Source organism: Myotis brandtii, unplaced genomic scaffold (genome assembly GCF_000412655.1).
Source record: "Myotis brandtii unplaced genomic scaffold, ASM41265v1 scaffold628, whole genome shotgun sequence".
NCBI lineage: Eukaryota > Metazoa > Chordata > Mammalia > Chiroptera > Vespertilionidae > Myotis > Myotis brandtii.
In genome coordinates, this window is record NW_005370403.1 from 859,492 (window position 1) to 879,217 (window position 19,726).

At 55.6% G+C, this 19,726-nt stretch overlaps 1 protein-coding gene across 1 annotated transcript in view; it reads right to left on the bottom strand.

The window, feature by feature from the left end:
* The window catches only part of PLPP4 (phospholipid phosphatase 4), a 37,147-nt gene that overhangs the window by 4,046 nt on the left and 13,375 nt on the right, over positions 1-19,726 (bottom strand). The window contains exons 3-6 of the mRNA XM_014528279.1: positions 17,450-17,540; positions 11,378-11,441; positions 9,445-9,569; positions 184-354 (exon numbers count right to left, since the gene is read on the bottom strand). Coding sequence (XP_014383765.1) covers positions 184-354; positions 9,445-9,569; positions 11,378-11,441; positions 17,450-17,540 — 451 coding nt within the window. The remainder of the gene's footprint in view (positions 1-183; positions 355-9,444; positions 9,570-11,377; positions 11,442-17,449; positions 17,541-19,726) is intronic.

The following is a 19,726-nucleotide window of genomic DNA, read 5'->3' on the forward strand; positions in this document are numbered from 1 at the left end:
GAGGGAAAGACAGAGCTGAGGGCTGTGCGGCTGGGGTTTCACCGGCCCTGCCTGCTGCCTCACCACCACTGGCACAAACCCTGGAAGAGGCGAGAAGGGCGTCCCACAGGCCTGGGCTGCAGGAACAGAAAGAGCGGGAGGAGCAGCAGCACCTGGGCAGAGGAGGAGGAGGGGAGGGCTCACCTTGCCAGTGGTGCTTGTAGTCGCACATGCGGGACAGCGCGATCATCATGGCGCAGTACAGGGGCAGGATCGCGGCGCACAGCCGCCAGCTCTTGCCCCTCCCGCTCTCTGTGAAGCAGTGCAGCTTGCCGGCCAGGTAGAACGTGGTGAAGCCCAGGCCTGAAAAGGCAACTGCCGAAGAGAAACAGCAGGGGTTACCTGGCAGGTGGTGAGTGGCAGGGATGCAGAGCACCCAGGCACCTGTCTGCCATCATGCTCTCCATCTAGGCAACCTGTGCTCTTCTAGAACCAGGCTGGTATGAAGCTCTCAACCATGAGAATTCCCTCCCAGGCTTGCATGTGACCAAATCTATTCTATTTTATCTATCCATTCATCCATCCATCCAACCATCCATACACCCACCCATCCATCCATCCATCATCCATTCATCCATCCATCCATGCATGCATGCATCCATCCATCATCCATTCATCCATGCATCCATCCATGCATCCATCCATTATCCATCCGTCCATCCATCATCCATTCATCCATCCATGCATGCATGCATCCATTCATCCGTCCATCATCCATTCATCCATCCATCCATCCATCCATCCATCATCCATCCATCCATGTATGCATCCATCCATCATCCATCCATCATCCATCCGTCCTGTTGAGGAGCATGGGTTCCTGAGACACACCAAGCAGGTCTGGTACTCAGCTCTGCCATTTACAACTGTGAGCTCCCCCTCAAGGCCTCAGTTTCCTTATCTGTGCAATGGTGTTAGCACACCATTCACAGAGTGACCCTGGGGGTTAGTCTATGAGCAATTGTAAATTGCCAGCACAGTGCTTGGGACCTATTGACCAAGCTCCTCACATCGCTGACTGCAGTAACCACCGCTGTGCACAGCCTCAGGTCTGGAAAGTTCCATCCTGACAGAGAAGCCTTTGCAAGGGCTCCCGTGCAATCTGTGCTCCTGAGTTATGTAACTGCAATGCTTGCTTAGGGAGAATTCCAGAGCCAGGTTCTCAAGATCTCATCATTCTGAGGCCCTGGGGGCTCTCAGCAGATGCAGAATGATCCCAGCTGGTAAAATAAACAAACTTGAAGGCTAGTGAGATGAATCACAGAGATATCTTCCCCATCCCACTCGCAGAACGCCCGAAGCTCTCGATGAGATGAGAGGGACAGACAGCCAGGAGGCCAGGCCTGCTTTTCTCCAAGATTCTTCAGAAACAAATTTCACTTTCGGAACCTGTTTTCATGCCCCGTGGCCCCAAATCCCTTAATATGGTCAGTTTCTCAATTATAGTTTTAATTTCTCAATCCATAGTTTAGCCCAGCTAACATGCTTGTTCTGTTTTCCTTTTTTATGACAAGCTCTATTCACTAGTATTCTAGGATATTAAGGGATTTCACTTTCAACAAGAGGGTGAAAGAAGACGGTTACAAATCTGAGAAGGTGGGTCTATGGTGCATCTACAGGTGAAACCATTCAACGGAGCAACTGGGCAAGGCAGTGATTTCTTCCTCATGAAACAAACACAAGTTCATTAACATCCGATGTAGCGACCCAGCCAGAGTTCAAGTTTCAAGGAAAAATCTTGATGAAAACTGCAGAGTAGACTCAGTACGCACAGTAACTTTTCCAAAAAAAATCTCGCTTCTCTAAACGCTCAGCCATGAGATACTTGTGCTCTGATGTAGGAAACAAAGCCTGTCTTTGCTGGGTTGAAGAGAATTCTCAAAATCCTTGAAATCTTCTGAATCTCACACCAATAATTCCTTTAAAATGTCTTTTAAAGACAAGAGTTCATTGCAATTATTGATGGCAATAATTCAACAACCTAAAAAAATATCAATTAATTCAACTAGATAATTTAGAGGAAATGATTTGGGTCCTGATGTAATTTAATAGGTCCATTTTATGGATGAGAAATAGAGGCTCAGATAGTCAAATTACTAGTATTTACTGAAGGTTAATGCTGCCCTTAAAAAAAATGAATTGCCGGGCTGGTGTGACTCAGTGGTTGAGCATCTCCCATGAACCAAGAGGTTGCTGGTTCGATTCACAGTCTGGGCACATGCCCGGTTGTGGGTCCATCCCTAGCAGGGGGCATGCATAAGGCAGCTGATCGATGATGTTTCTCTCTCTCATTGCTGCTTCTATCTCTCTCCCTTCCCCTCTCACTAAAAATCAATAAAAACGTATTTTTAAAAAACCACCAACAACTGTGAATTATTTCTAAACAGAAAAGAAAAAAATCATAGGATTCCTTGGCCGAATGCAGTCACAGGACTGCTAACTGCCCATTTGTTTTTTATACCCCTGTAGGCGCGTGACCATCAGAATTGAGTTAATACAGAGGGAAGACAAGGGAAGTCACCAATCCATGGAGCTGAATGAACACACACATGACCGGCTCTGTTAGGTATCCCTGCAACGGGCCACCGTCCTGGAGGCAGAAAGACACATATGGCCACAGAAGGTCATGCCCTCACCCCCTGCTCTAGGCAGGGCGACGCTTAAGCTCCCTGAGCCAGGTGAGATTTCCATCTCAGAATGGAAATGACGGTGCATCTTGTTGGAGAATGAGCAAAGGGAAAAGGAACTAAAATGCTGGTAATTAGCCTGAAAGCAAATATCAGAGGCAGGAAATGCAAACAGAAAAAAGCAGACAATAAACTCCTTCTGTGACACCAGTTTGCATCTTCAAAGAGGACCTTGTTCTGGGAAAAAAAAAAATCCCACCTGGGCACAATGCACCAAGGCGCTGAGGAAGCATGAGGAACAGGGGAGGACGGGCTTTGGGGGAGAAGGTGGCCGCCCTTTGGTCCACCCTGTGGTCCTGGGAGTGGGCAAGGCCTTGCCCAGGAGGATTAGGACTTTGAAATGACAGAAGCCACTCTGCCCCTCCCTTCACCCTGCACTACTCAATGAAAAATTCTTATTAGATGCTACTCCTTACCCTAGAGAGAGTTATGAACGGTCACCAAGATGGGAAGCAGTTTCAATCCCCAGGACAACCTTTGCGTTTCCCCGTCTTGATGATGTGCCACAATGATCAGAAACATAAATATAAGAACAAGACTTCAGAAGGGAGGAATTACCCTGTTCCATATCACCGTTAGGGGAGCTGCTGAGAGCCTGAGCAGGATTACATAAAGATAACATTTTTATGAAAAATAATTGCATTTTACTTCCGAAGGCCTTAGTAGAACATAAAAGTGATGGCAAGATTCGAATGGCAATGCACACATTCGAGAAACAACTACGAAGACAGCAGCCTTTTATGTACCCTCTCCTGGGGTGCAGGGACCTCAGGAGTCCTCGAAACGGTAATGACCGCCACTGCCCAGCCACCAGCTGAGGAGATGGCCTCAAAGGCACCTGCCTTTTGTGAGATGTTGTGCCACCTGCAGTTCGAGAAACAACTACGAAGACAGCAGCCCTTTATGTACCCTCTCCTGGGGTGCAGGGACCTAGGAGTCCTCGAAACGGTAATGACCACCACTGCCCAGCCACCAGCTGAGGAGATGGCCTCTAAGGCACCTGCCTTTTGTGAGATGTTGTGCCACCTGCACTTGGGTTTGTTAGGAAAAAACAACCCTTCTGATCAGACCCCAGGCCGCCTTGACTGGGGACTTGAACTCACACAGGAGGGAAGGTGTGAGATGACAACTATCTATTGGTCTCTGCCCTCGGTTCCTGGCAGAGAGCTCCTAAAACCTAAGTGATACGAGCACTGGGCACAGCTTTTATCCAAATGAGGCGACTGTGGGTGGGTGCCTGGGTGTGTCCTGAATGGAGGCCGGTCACCGGAAGACCAGGTGATGAGAAGCTTGGACTTTCAGCCCAATCCCCCATTCTCCAGAGCGGGGGAGGGGCTGGGCGCAAAGTGAAGACTAATCAGCCTCCGTGATGAAGCCTCAATAGAAATCCCCACCCCACCCCCGCCCCCGTGTTCATTGCAACATTATTCACGGTGGCCAAGACATGGGAGCAACCAAAGTGTCCTGCAGCGGAGGACTGGCTTCCCCACTCACACTCACGTGGTGTTAGGCAGATCCCTGACCTGTGGTCTCACCGGCAACATGGGATCAATGGGAATATCTACTCAGAGGGTTTTCCTGAGGATTAAGACGAGCTTGTGGACGACCGGGTGCTTCCCCAGAACATCGCAGACGCTCCGTCCGGGGCTGGAGGAGGCGCTGGTTGATGCCAGAGGCACCTACTCTTCACTGTATATTGACCTTCCGCTTCCCTATGCATCCTAACTGCAGTAACTGGGTGTCGAGAACCCGATGTCTGGCCCCCTCACATTCAGCTCCGCTGGCTTCCGAGTCTACCAAGCAGGCGGCTGCCAGGCGGGAGCCGATGGAGTGAGTGCAGGGAGCGGGGGCCACCGGCTCTCTCCTCCTGCAGCCTGATGCCTGCACCCCCTTCCATTCAGGGGCGCCTGCACCCCACTCCATTCAGGGGCGCCTGCACCCCCCTCCATTCAGGGGCGCATGCACCCCACTCCATTCAGGGGCGCCTGCACCCCCCTCCATTCAGGGGCACTCTGCCTGCTCTGCCTCCGTGAGCAGCAGGAGAGAGCCAGGGGCCTCGCTCCCTGCGCTGCGTTTCACAGGCTGTCCCTGCCCCAGCTCCTTGGCTCCCGCCTGGCACCGCCCCTCAGGCAGACTGGGAAGCCCGGGGAGCTGACAGCCTTCCAATCACTGAGCAAACCCTCCACGTGGGGAATGAGGCTCAGGGGCCAGCAGGTCATGGTTTCAGTCAATTCTGTGTGTTTGTTTTGAAGAAAAAGCAGCCGCCGCAGCAGCCACTCGTCAGTTCAGTCCACGCCCACTGGCCCGCCAGCCAGGAGCTCTCCTGGGAATGAGCACGGGGGGCGCGTGGGGAGCCCCCGAAGGGGGGGCGACTCCTCGATGCCAACGACGACGGAACGCGATGGAAAATGTGAACACCCTGCAACCCAGTCAGAGTCCGACTTCCCCGGGGAGAGGGGGATGCATCGCCCTGATCTCGGCTTCAGTGTTTCACTCGTTAGAGCAAGAAGCTGTGATTCCGTGAAAGGCCATCGAGTCGAGGCAGCCAAGGGCCTGAGTCTAGAGCAATGGTTCTCAACCTTCCTAATGCCGCGACCCTTTATTACAGTTCCTCATGTTGTGCTGACCCCCAATTTCATTGTTACAAATTGAACATAATTAAAGCATAGTGATTAATCACAAAAACAATATGTAATTATATATGTATTTTCTGATGGTCTTAGGCGACCCCTGTGAAAGGGTCGTTCGACCCCCAAAGTGGTCGCAACCCACAAGTTGAGAACCGCTGGTCTAGAGGAAGATGACTTTATTCCCTAACTCAATGCAAGGTTTTGTCCAAGACGAAGAACCTGACCTGCCAGGATCTAGAAAAATAGGCGAACATCACAAGACACACACATCCTCGAAAAACAGCGACCATCCACATCTGTACGGGGCTAGGAGGTTAAGGATTCTACCGTAAAGGTGTTCTTTCGACAAACATGTATTCACTTCCTGCTACAGAGCTGGCCAGGTATGACACTCAGCTGAACAAGGAGACAGGCTTGGTTCTTGGCTTTAGCGGAAGTAGAAACAGAAGTGATTACAAGCCGTGAAGAATGTCAGGAAGGGAACAGACTCTCGGAGGAGAGAAGCTGGAGGGGACCGGGAGGCATCGCGGTGTATAAAGTCAGGAGGTGGAAGGAGCGGGACTCACAGGGCATTAGCGAGAGCGTCCCGGCAGGAAACAGCGCTGCGGGCCTTGGAGGAGAGCAGGCGCAACCGGGAGCTCTCGGAAACCAGTGTCCTGACCCTGGTTAAGTGCTGGGGCCTATGGCTCGGCCGGCGTGGCTCAGTGGTTGAGCATCGACCTATGAACCAGGAGGTCAGGGTTCGATTCCCAGTCAGGGCACATGCCCGGGTTGTGGGCTCGATCCCCAGTAGGGGGCGTGCAGGAGGCAGCCGATCAATGGTTCTCTCTCATCACTGACGTTTCTCTCTCTCCCTCTCCCTTCCTCTCTGAAATGAGGAGGAGGAAGGGAGAAACTGCATCTCCTGCTGGTGAGTGTGAGCTGGAATGCTGACTCGTGCCCTTGGACTGGGACCCTCGCCATCAGCACCTGGTTCTTGGGCCTTGAACCCAAACTGGAACTTACCCCCAGCTCTCCTGCTCCCCCTCCCCCCGTCTGCAGACGGCAGATTGCGGGACTCTCAGCCTCCATAATTACATGAATTATTTATTAAAATTCCTCACAGTGAATCTCATTATAGCTACACCATTGGTTCTGCTTCTCAGGAGAACCCGGACTCACACGGAGAGAAAACTCAACTCGCTCCAGCCTGGCTGGGGATCCCCAGACTAGAGTTCCCGGTGAATTATTCAAGAAGCTGCTCGGCTGCTCTGAGGGACGCTCAGCCCAGTCTCAAGGCCGGAGCCACAGAGGAGCCGCAAGGCGTCGGGGGCCTCCACGCGAGAGGACGGAGGAGGAAGACGGCACGTGTGCACCTGGGCGTCGGAAGGTCGCCCCAGTCCAAGTGTCATCCCGGGAAGGATTTACACGCGAAGCTGAAGGACAGCCAAGCCTCCGTCCAGCGGCCTTCGCGCTGCACTGCCTCGGCCCCCCTCCCCGGGGCAGAGTGAGAAAACGGGGTACGTTCCAGGGACCCGCAGGCCCGGCTCACCACCACAGGGCCCTGGTGCCCCCCCGCCTCCACCTCGGCGTCTACAGGCAAGAACGAGCCGGGGAGCAGCGGGAGCTACAAGGTGTTGGTGCCGCAGATGCTGAGTGTCCCTGGGACCTGGGACGTCCCGCACTCAGCTGGGGCAGGTCCGGGGCAGTGGGTCCTGTTGGTCCTCCTTACTCCCCAAGGTGGCCCAGCCCTGCCACCCACACCCCCGACTCGGCTGGGGAGAGAGCGGTGTCGTGTCCTCCGGCCGACTTCGCCTCCTAACGAAGCTGGGTCCAGCTACCACTAAAGTGACTCTGCATTTCCCAAGCAGATGCCAGCAGACGGGAGAGGCAGCCCCAGGCCCTCGGAGGCGTGAGGAGCGAGCCGGGAGGGAGACGGCGGCTGGAGACCCCGATGGCCATTACTCAGGGATGTTTCTGAGTTTTATGCAAAAGGGAAAGGAAGTACACATCTTTCTGAGGATGCGCACACCAGATACGGGTCAGAGAAAGCACCAAGAGAGGCCGTGTGTTCCTACGGCTGTGCCAGCTGAGGTCGGGCACCCACTTAGGGCCTGGACACTTTCCAGAGGAGGGTTTTGTGAAACTCTGTTGGCTCATGATTGATCGATCAATTGATTGATGGATTGATTTCTCTCCTCCCTTTCACCCATTTATCAATCCATGAATCTACCCATATCCCAAAAGATGTCTGTTACAGAGGACATGGTGATGTGAGCTTCCACTTTTAGAACACACGTAATATCCTGAACGATCTTTGGGCCCAAATTGGAAGTCTGAGCTAAAAGCCAAAGGTCTGAAACAGCCATAAGGAACCCACACAATGTTGCCCATGGGTCGACGCTCAACCACTGAGCCACGCGGCCGGGCGTGAGGCATCTTGTTTACCGTTGTGTCCCCAGTGCCTGGCACTGCGTCCAGCACAAAGCCCTTCAGTGAACATGACAAAGCGAACGCGCAGGACAGCCCGGAACCTCGGCTCTGGCGATAAACAGCAACACAGATAACGACATCCATCTAAAGGGCTACACCAAGTGCCTGACATACGAGGGGAGCAAATAAGACAGTGCACCAAACGCTTAGAAGGCGGGCGCTGCAGGAACGCTGGGGTCAGCATCGCATATCCCCGTGGTTGGCAAAACCGCGGCTCGCGAGCCACATGCGGCTCTTTGGCCCCTTAAGTGTGGCTCTTCCACAAAATACCACGTGTGGGTGTGCACGTACAGTGCGATTGAAACTTCACCTCCTTGCACCCCTCTCTCCAACACACCTCCTTGCACCCCTCTCTCCAACACACCTCCTTGCACCCCTCTCTCCAACACACCTCCTTGCACCCCTCTCTCCAACACACCTCCTTGCACCCCTCTCTCCAACACACCTCCTTGCACCCCTCTCTCCAACACACCTCCTTGCACCCCTCTCTCCAACACACCTCCTTGCACCCCTCTCTCCAACACACCTCCTTGCACCCCTCTCTCCAACACACCTCCTTGCACCCCTCTCTCCAACACACCTCCTTGCACCCCTCTCTCCAACACACCTCCTTGCACCCCTCTCTCCAACACACCTCCTTGCACCCCTCTCTCCAACACACCTCCTTGCACCCCTCTCTCCAACACACCTCCTTGCACCCCTCTCTCCAACACACCTCCTTGCACCCCTCTCTCCAACACACCTCCTTGCACCCCTCTCTCCAACACACCTCCTTGCACCCCTCTCTCCAACACACCTCCTTGCACCCCTCTCTCCAACACACCTCCTTGCACCCCTCTCTCCAACACACCTCCTTGCACCCCTCTCTCCAACACACCTCCTTGCACCCCTCTCTCCAACACACCTCCTTGCACCCCTCTCTCCAACACACCTCCTTGCACCCCTCTCTCCAACACACCTCCTTGCACCCCTCTCTCCAACACACCTCCTTGCACCCCTCTCTCCAACACACCTCCTTGCACCCCTCTCTCCAACACACCTCCTTGCACCCCTCTCTCCAACACACCTCCTTGCACCCCTCTCTCCAACACACCTCCCTGCACCCCTCTCTCCAACACACCTCCCTTCACCTCATTCACACTATTTAGTCTTGGCGTTAAGGCTGGTCCCAGCTGGAACATCTACAATAGATCACATATTGTGTGGAGGTATACATGTGTACATATGTGTGCTGAATAGTGGTACAGACGACACACACACACACACAGACACACACACACAGACACATAGTACCGTCTCCGAGGGAATAAACTCGAGTGAACCCTGAGCTACAAGGCGGCGGCCCAGTGAGCACGGTCCAGCACCTGAGTCCCACGGACACGGGTGAAGGGTCACGTGTTACACCTGCCGGGCTCGCAGCAGCACCAACGTTTCTAAACGCTGGAGCCTCATCCACCCCTTGTCCCTCCAGCTGAAGGTCCTGTTTGTGAGCCGACGCCCCACACAGTGAGGACAGTGAACCGCGCCCAACACTCCCGGCCCTCACTGTCCCCGCCGTCTGACCCCGCAGGGCGACCGGGAACCGCGGGGGGAACCCGTGTCCCGCGGGCACTTACAGGAGGAGTGGATGCTGGGGAAGCTCTTGCGGCCCTCGGACACCAGCTCGGGGTCCCCCGTGCAGTGCATCTCCGCGTTCATCACCCCATCTGGAAAGCAGCGATGAAAGAAATCGGGGCGCGGTCTACAAAAGACACCACGGACACATTCCATATAAACGCTGCCGTCACAACCAGCCCCAGCTGACCCCGCCAGCTCCTCCGGCCACACCCCAGCCCCTCTGGCCACACCCAGCTCCTCCTACCACACCCCAGCCCCCCTGGCCACACCCCAGCCCCTCTGGCCACACCCAGCTCCTCCCACCAGCCACACCCCAGCCCCACCAGCCATGCCCCAGCTCCGCCCTGTGTCCCACACACAACAGACACGGTAGAGCTTAGGCCTCGGGTCAGAGAGACCCCCAGCTGGACTCCTGTTCTGCCGCCTACGAGTGTCCTGACCTTGGGAAGGCCAAGTGCCTCCTGAGCCTGTTTCCACGTCTGTCAAGGGGAGGCCACTACCTACAAGGTGAGGCCCGAGGGGAACGGGGTTCAGGAAGAACCTCCCTCAGCGCTGGTGAGGTCAGTGCCCCACCCGCCCAGGCCCTGCATTGAGGCTGCGTCAGGATCCAGGTCCCAGGGCGGCTCCTGTCCCTTCACTGGGACTCTGAGTGGCCAGCTGCCCCTCGGAGACAGCAGGTCTCCGCGACCCCCGAGAGGACCCCGAAGGTCCTGGTCCATGAGCGAGTACCCGCCACGCAGTGTGGTGGGAGGGCCCGGGCCTCCTGCCGCAGCCTCGGCTCAGCTCAGCCTGGGGACCAGATGGTGCTGAGCATGCACCTGTGCCGGTCCCAGGATCCGTGACAACCCCGCGGCAGCCCCTGGGCATCTTCACTTTACAGGTGCAGAACGCAGGCTTCGAAAGGGAACACCCCTCCAGGTCACACACAGCCGGCTCCGAACCCCGCCCCCCCCATGGGCTCCTGCACCCACACACCTCACCCTGCCTTTCTGCCTCGTTCCAGTGAGGGTTTTCTCCAGGTGTGCGATGGCCGATGGCCAACCACCTCTCATCGAGTCAACCCAGTAACGCCACCGCGGGCACGGCTGCAAACACAGGGCCCCTTTTCCGCACGCATCGGGGCACCGTTCATACACAGTGGCTCACGGACACCCCCAGCTCTAGGAGGTAGGCCCCCGTAATCATCAATAACAGCCAATAATCAATGTCAGTCATCTCTCAGAGGTCTGAACCACACCCTCCGAGCAGCCCAGGCCTGAGAACCAGCAGTTCAGCAGGCCCCTGGCAGCTCTAAGCAGGGGCTGCTCGTGGGCGCAGCAGCCCAGGTCATGGACCGCCTGCCCGACGGGTGTCCCTTCCCTGCCCCCTCGGAGCCCGGCCTGCACCTGCCCAGGTAGGTGGTCAGTAAAGGCCGAGGTGCTGGGAGGGGAGACAACCTGCCTGAGGCCAACAGCTGGTCAGGGCCCAGGCAGGTCTCGAATTCAGGCCTTTTGACTGTTCTCTAGAGACCGGCCCTCCCAGGCAGGCGGGGAGAAGGCACGACACGGAGAACAGAAATCCTTCCCAGGAGGGTCAGAGCGTCTCCGATGCCGATCCACCCTTCTTATCCCGAGGGAAAAACAGAGGGTGACCTCACAGATTCTGGAGGCAAAACCGACGAGCGGCTGGGAGTGGGTGGAGCACAGGATGGACTGGAAACACCGAAAGTGGAGTCGGTGGATCCCTCCTCTTTACTACCGACCTCCCGCTTCCCGAGACAGGGGCTCGGAATTCAAAGGGGAGGAAAGACTGTGCTGAGGACACAACCCAGGACAGCGTCCGAGGGAACCAGGAGAGCCGGCATCTGCCTCGTGCCGCGTCCTCCCCGCGGCCACGGTGCCTGCACAGGTGGCCTTGGGCGCCTGTCACCAGCCGTTTCTTTGGGGGACTCACCTGCCCACGATGAGCTTAATGGTGTTTGTGCAGACGCCGTTCAGAGCGAGAGCCAAGGACACGGCTACAGGACAAAACCAACAGACAGAAAAGTCACCGGCTGGTCTCACGTCAAAGTCCTCACCCACATCCCAAAACACCATTTCATCTATGGCCGTAGGAAGACGAGCCAACAGCTTTAAAAACAGGACGTTTGGGTGACAAGTAAAATGTAATTAGGACAGGACTTTGGAGAGCGACTCAAAAAATCCCGAGTCCTGAGCCGGAGATCGATCTCCTCCTTGACTGAATGCTCAGTATCGCAGAGGAGCCGTCTGTCACGGGCAGATGTAAGGCTGGAAGCGAGAAACATGAACTTCTCATTTCCTTCTGCAACCTTCTCAGTCAGTTCTCATGAGAACATCCTTCTGCAAAAGAGGACACTCCCATTTGGCAATTCTCCTTTTTATTTTATTAAACTTACTGGGGTGACGTGGGTTAATATGGTCATAGAGGTTTCGGGTACGGACTGCTGGGTCATGTGGCAGCTCTATTCAGCTTTTTGAGGGACTCTGTACTGTTGGCAGAGGGGCTGCACATCTCCCTTCCCACCAGCAGTGGACGGACGAGGGTTCCCTGTTCTCCACAACCTTGCTATTACCTGTCTTGTTCTAACAGGTGTGAGGTGGTTTCTCGTTGTAGTTTTGATGTGCACTCCCCTGATTGCTAGTGAGGTTGAACATCTTTTCACACATCGATAGGCTATTTGTATGTCTTCCTGGGAGAGGTGTCTGCTCAGGTCCTATGGCCATTTTTTAAAATCGTTTTTTTGAAAGTAGTACATATGTTCCCTTTATTCCCCATTGACCTCTTCCAGCCCCGCCCCCATCCCAGGCCTTCACCACCCCGTTGTCTGCACCCCCAGGTTAAGCGTCTATGCACACAAGTTCTTTGTTGACCCACCCGATGGCCGTTCTTTCCTTGGGTTGTCTGACTGGTGATGTTCTTTGAGCTCCTTATATACTTTGGATATTAAACCTTTGTCGGGGCTCCTGTGTGCAAATACCATCTCCCATTTGGCGGCTGCCTCTTGTTTTGCCATCGCTTCCGTTTGCTGTGCAGAAGCGTTTCAGTTTGATAGCGGCAACTACCTCCTGTCGACCTGTCACCTGCCAACAGCTGCCCATCTGCTATCCAGCAGGCGCTGTGTCTGAGGTGAGGAGTCCCACGACCTGGTGGGTTCTGAGAAAGTTGGCCTAAAGCACCAGGAATTCTGGAATACTTCGTCTAAAATACACAGCAGGGGGCTCTCCCAGCTCCGAAGGACTTTGATGCGTGATGGGCAGGCCACCCGAGAATGCGCGTGACGGAGTCAGGGAGCTGCCCCGTGTTCATTGCGACCTCACAGTGGCGAGTCCGTGTGCGGAAGCTCGATGCCATGCACACGGAGAGCCCTCGGGTGCCCATCCCCTTGCTTTGCTGAACGATGACGCACAGGAGCTGCCCTTCCCTCTGGCAAATACGAAGGACTCAACAGGAGCCAAGATTCCCGTGGGGACATTTTCGGGAAAGAGCTGTTCATGGCCATCAGGGAACGAGCCTGTTGTCCTACGAGCAGAGAGCTTGGAGTGGCCAGGGGGCACCGCGGGCACAGGGACGAGCTGGAGAAAGCCGCTTGCCTTTTAAAATGTTTGTGTTGGGCTGGGGTGACTTTGGTCAATAAAATTATGAAGGTTTCAGGTGCACATCTGTGTGCCGTACTGTGTGTTCACCACCCAGTCTAGTCTCTTCCCATCACCATTTACTCCCCGATTACCCTCTTCTACCCCTGCCTTCCCTCTGGTAGTCACTGCACTGCTGTGTCTACCAGTTTTATTTATTTTTTGCTCAACCCCGTCACCTTTTTCACCCAACCCCCTCCCCTCTGACAGCTGTCAGGCTGTTCTCGGTATCTATGCGTCTGTTCATTTGTCTATTTTGTTCATTAGATCCCACATGAGTGAGACCCTATGGTGCTTGTCTTTCTCCGACTGACTGACTTCATTTCGCATAACGCTCTCCAGGTGCATCCATGCTGTCGTAAAGGTAAGACTTCCTCCTTTTTTACAGCTGAGGAATCTATCACCTCACACCTGTCAGGATGGCATCATCGATAAATCAACCAACATTAAGCGTTGGCAACGGTGGAGAAAAGGGAACCCTCATGTACTATTGGTGGGGCTGCAGACTGGTGCAGCCAGTGTGGAAAACAGTATGGATTTCTCTCAAAAAATTAAAAATGAAACAGTAGCCCTGGCCGATTTGGCTCAGTGGGTAGAGCATCAGCCCGGGGACTGAAGGGTCTTGTGTTCGATTCCAGCCAAGGGCACTTACCTCTCGGCTGCAGGCTTGATCCCCGGCCCTGGCCAGGGTGCATGTAGGAGGCAACCAATCGATGTGTCTCTCACACCGATGTCTCTCTCTGTGTTTCTCCCTCTCCCTTCCATTTTCTCTAAAAAAATCAATGGAAAAATATCCTCGGGTGAAGACTAACAAAACCCAAAAATTAAAGAAAAAAAGAAAAAGAAACAGCATGACCCAGTGATCCCACTTCTGGGAATATATCCAAAGAAACGCAAACACCCCTTGGAAAGAATGTGTGCACCCCCTGCTCACTGCAGCGTTAGTTACAACAGCCAAGACCTGGAAGCAGCCCATGTGCCATCAGAAGGCGAGTGGACGAGCAGCTGTGGTGCACGTGCACATGGAAACCCACCTGCTGGCAACAAGTCGTGGGAGAGAGAGAATGGAGCAGCCGGTTCCAATGGACTCCTTTGTCAGAGGAAGGTTTACCACCCGAGTGGGGGTGGGGGGGACTGCGTATCAATGGTCCTACCACTTAGACACCACGCCTGCGAGGGAGGCGCAGAAATGGAAACCGAGAGGGGGAAGCGCAGGGAAACCCTCTGATTGCATCCACGTGCACAGACCCTCCTTCCGAAATGCTGGCCTCCCTGCCCTCTCGCAAGCTCGGGGCCTGCGGGAAGGTCTCCTTGGCAGAGAAGGGATCCCTGGGCTGTCTTCATGCCGCTTGTCCCGGAGCCATGACAACGGACAGGCTGTGAGGACACCCGGACATGACGGGGTCTCCCCCACACCCCGGTCCGCGGGCGCCCTGCTGTTCTCCAGCTGGTCTGACTTCCCACCTGGCCCTGGCCTGGCCTCTCGCACAGACAAAGTCTCCGGAAGAAGCATCACCAGCTGAGCTGCCAGCGCCTCGGGGAACTTCAAGGGGAGGTGTCAATCGGAACCCCACACACCCGACCTCTGCACCCCTGGGCTCGCCCTGCACAGAGCGGGTCTTTCAAAGACCCAAGTAGCCGAGCTGGAAACTGTGCATGTCACGTCCCGACGGCTGGCAGCTTCACTCCTGACCCGAAAGCCCGAAGGAGAGAAGAGGGGGGATCTGGGGTGACAATATCGAGGGCGGACGGCATCTCCTCATGAAAGCGATGGTGAGCTACTTGCTGCCAGAACCACAGCCTGACTCCTCATTCTGGAAGTGACCTGGACCGGTGGTTATTTCCATCTGAACAGCACCCCAGGGCATCACCATGGGCCTCTCACCGACAGACACCAGAGAGAAGACAGCCGAGTTCAGACGCAGGAAATGAGTGACCTGATCCGAGAGCTTCCTGGCTAATGACAACCCTGGTTTGAGGGGTCTGGTGTGAGGGCTGGTCGACAGCCCCCCACCGCACTGCGGGCTCGAGAGGTCGGCCAGCAACCAGACTGTCTGCTGACAAAACTCCAAGCCACGTGGTGTGAGCTGGCCGGCAAGAGGCCTGAACAGAGGCACTTGCTGACTAACGAGTGTCCCAGAGGCTCCGAGGCCCCTGGTCACGTTCGTTGCTGCTGGGGAGTTAGCACTCCTTCCAGACGGGGTTCTCGTCACACGGACAGTGTTCTCTGCCTGTGTCCCTTGAAGCCTGAAGCTGTGTGGGCCCAGCCTCACTCCTCTGGTCCAGCCGTGATGCACAGAGGTGGCCACTGGACACGCAGGGAAGGGGAGCGCATGGCGTCCCGTCTATGGAAGGTGCCCGAGGAAAGGGGCCTGGGCACGAAGCCCCTCCCCGGAAAGTCCTGAATTCCAGACACTGGGAGGCTGCACCCAGTCTCTGTCCTTGCTTTTTAAATATATTTTTATTGATCTCAGAGAGGAAGGGAGAGGGAGAGAGAGAAACATCCATGATGAGAGAGAATCATGGATCAGCTGCCTCCTGCCTGCCCCACACTGGGGATCAAGCTCACAACCTGGGCCTGGGCCCCGACTGGGAATGGAACTGACCTCCTGATTCGTAGGTCAACGCTCAAGCACTGAGCCACACCGGCCGGGCCTGTCCTCGCTTTGTAAAGCTCCTCCCCCCTCCCCCGGTTTCTAAGGCTTCCGAAAAGCAGGGGCTTTTTAAAAACGTGAGGCTCGCCATCATTTCTCCAGGGCAGGCTCTCATTTGTTAGGCCAACAGGACGCCCGATACCTCCACCTTCTCTGTTGATGTGTAGGAGGCGGGTCTGGGGTGCGATTTCGAAATGCCGCCTCAGGAAGACTCACCGAGAGTGAAAAAGCCCGGAGAAAGCCACGGCGGGCTCCTTGCTGCCGTCGCCACAGCCAGACCTCAAGAGCCGCCGGCAAATTATCATGAGGCCCTTCCCCACAGTCACAGGTCTTGGGGTCTCAGACCAGAGGGGAGATGAAGAAACAGTGAGGGCAAGGGGTGGGGATGCAGATGGGTCTGCCACTATGGCAGACAGTCTGGAGTTTCCTCAAAAATTAAACATGGAACTGCCCTCTGACCCAGCGATCCCCCTTCTGGGACGATATCCTAGAATCTGAAACCCCATCAGAACGAACATGTGCGCCCCATGCTCATCGCAGCACCATTGACAAGAGCTGAGATCTGGAAACAGCCCACGTGCCCGTCAGCAGACGAGTGGGTAAAAGCTGTGGGACAGTCACACCATGGGATGCTATGCAGCTGCGAAGAAGGAGGATCCCTTACCCTTTGGGGCAGCCTGCAGGGACCTGGGGACATGATGCTGAGTGAAGTAAGCCAGTGAGAGATAGACAAGTGTCCCAGGATCTCACTCACATGTGGGAAGAAAATAAACTAATGAACAAAAATAGATCCAGAGACAAAGAAGCATGGAACAGGCTGACGAATCTCACAGGAAGGCAGGGGTGGGTGGGGGGCATGAAAAGAGATTAACTAAAGAATTTATGTGCATCTATGCCGAACCCACAGACACAGACAATAGTGTGGTGAGGCCTGGGAGGGGAGGGGGTGGGGTAGAAGGGATCAATGGGAGTGGGGGGAGACATCTGCAATACTTTCAAGAATAAAGATAATTTTTTAAAGTGAGGGGAAGGGATTTCCAGGTCAATTGAGAAGACCCCCAACAGGACATCCTGGGACCACAGTGCTATCCATCCTGACCCAGCCCTGGCCGCTCGGGCCATGTGTGGGAGCGGCCCCGGTGCCCTGTCTGGAAAAGCCTACCTCTCCATCACCAGCCTCGGAAACGGCCGAGTCACCACCAAACCCGAAACCACAGAGGAGCAGCCGGGGACCTGCCTGGCCTGGGGGGCGGAGGAAGGGGGTGGCATCCGCAGGCTGGCCGGAGACCACGACTTCCGTGGCCAGGCCCGAGAAACCATGGAGCCAGGGTCTCTGGGGGTGTGGACGTGGTGAGTTCTGAGCTGCCTGTACCGTGGGCCTATTCGCCACAATGTGAGCTGGACAGGCAGGGGTGACAAAGTTTCAGGTTCGTTTTCTTCCGCCACCAAGAGCTGCCCTGCCCTGAGCCCAGGCAACCGGTCTTGAGGGAGGCGGACGCTACTGTTCAGCACAACGGACAGCGGCCACGGGCTGAGGGGAGGCGCTGCTGCTTCCACCTGTGCCCTGGACCTTCCCGGGCTCACAACACTTAGTCTTGCTCCTCCCAAGCTTGACTTGACCGAGAGAAAGTTAGCTGGGAGCAACTGAGGTTTTCTTAAACCCAGTGATCTAATTCAGTCCTGCCCCACCCCCTAAACCAGAACCGTGGATACTCTACCTAGGAAGGCTTCCTTAATTTCAGTCTTGTCTGTTCGCCGGATAATTTTCACCACACAGATCACAGCCAGGGGCGTGAGGAAAGAAATGGCCTGGAAGGGAGAACAGACAATCCCTGTGAGGACAGTGCTGGGCCATCAGAGGCCGATGGGTCATCAGGACCAGTGGCTGATCGACCATTAGGACCAGTGACTGATGGATCATCAGGGCCAATGGCTGGTGGGTCATCAGGGCCAGTGGCTGCTCGACCATTAGGACCAGTGGCTGATTGGCTGGTGGATCATCAGGGCCCGTGGCTGATTGACCATTAGGACCAGTGGCTGATGGATCATCAGGGCCAATGGCTGGGGGGTCATCAGGGCCAATGGCTGGGGGGTCATCAGGGCCAATGGCTGGGGGGTCATCAGGGCCAATGGCTGGGGGGTCATCAGGGCCAATGGCTGGTGGGTCATCAGGGCCAGTGGCTGCTCGACCATTAGGACCAGTGGCTGATGGATCATCAGGGCCAGTGGCTGCTCTACCATTAGGACCAGTGACTGATGGATCATCAGGGCCAATGGCTGGTGGGTCATCAGGGCCAATGGCTGCAATGGGCTCCCTGGTGGATGATCGGACTGAACTCCTGACCCCACCGGAGGAGGAGGCTTTGCATCTACACTGCAGACTCCAGAGCTTGAACTGAGGGCTGATTGCAGGTTGTAATTGATGTGTAATTGCCAGAGCCGTGTTTAAAGTGGCGGCTTTTCAAACAGAAAGGACGAGTCTGTAATTATGACGACTCGTCTTTGCCAGGAAGCCCCTCGCGTCCTCCCTGCAGCAGGTGGGGGAGCCCCCTCTCCCCACAGCTCTCCGGCCACCCGAGAGCCCGTGGGGCTGCTCAGCGTCCACCATTCATTCCCCTCTTGTTCTGCTGAACACTTGTCTCTGCACAGCAGAGACCAGTCCGTGAGCAGGAACGTGTTCTCTTCCCTCCCTTTCCTGCCCGGACCCACAGCACAGACGTCAGGAGCACTTTAATGAGCAGGAGGTGGGATTCGGGTGCAAACAACTCCCTGCAGAACCCGCTGTGAGGAGGAGCTCTGCTCAGGCGCGGAGTCCCTTCTCCTCACCACGGTCGGGCCCCTTTGGCCCCCTTGGAACTCCGTGATGAGGCTGAGGACACAGCTGGTGGGAGCGGCCAGGCTCTGAGGGCAAGTGGTCTGCCTCCCACACCTGGTCTACAATGAGGAAGAGGGGCTTCCTAACCGGACAAAGCATGGCCAGAAGGTACGTTTGTCAGGACAGAATTCATCCATACGAACAGGCTCTGCCACCTCCTCCAACCAGAGCTCAGAACATGGGGGGGAGGGGGGGGGAGCTTGGGAACTGTCTGCGGAGAGCATCCATGAGACCTGAGAACCCCTCTCTGCTCACTGTTCCTTTCTGACCACGAGTGGGAGCAAGAGCCCTCTTATCAGCTGTGGCCTTGAATGACTTGGCTGTTTACACCTCAAATAAGGTCTTGCCCCCTGGAGGGCATTCAGGAGAAGGGGCCCAGGTCTGGGCAGCTGTGGGAAGAGACTCAGAGGGAAGCTGAGCAGCAGAGCCTGCCCCGGGGCCACTCGGGAGGGACAGGAGGACACTCACTCCTGGGGCCTCTGGGCCTCCGTGTCCCCCCCCCCCCCCCCCCCCCCCCTCAAGCCTGAGTCTCTGCCGGTCCCTCAAGCACGCGCCCAGGTCAGGCTGGATCCGTCTCCACGGCTCTGATGCTGGTGACAGCCCACTCAGACCACTCGGCATTTAAACAGCGGTGACTACCCTCCTGCAAAGGCCTGTCTGTGGTTCCCTGTCTTCGGACATAAGAATTAGAGGCAAAGAAACGTGGACTTGGGGGTGTGGAGCCAGCTTGCTCCTGCAGGCTCAAGACCAACCATCCCACACAGAATAAGTAAATAAACAAACAGCGGTGACTGAGGGCACGCTCACTAAGTCCAAAGTTAGAGTCAAGGTCAAGATGTCCTTGGCTCCTTGTTCCTCTCACGTTAGGCACTGCAGAACAGGCCTCCACCCCCCAACAGACAGCAAACAGCTCTGCCATGACCCCAGTCACACCTTAAACATGGGAACAGCACACACTGAAGAAAGCCTTGCAGGACAATCCGGATGATACACCCAGTTCGACAGAAACAAGACCCAGAAAAGAACACCAGCTGGAAGACTCTCCCCAAGAGGCTCAGAATCTGAGCAGGAGTTTGCCAAACGATTGGGAGGCGAGGGCACACCCGGGAGGCGGGGGTAC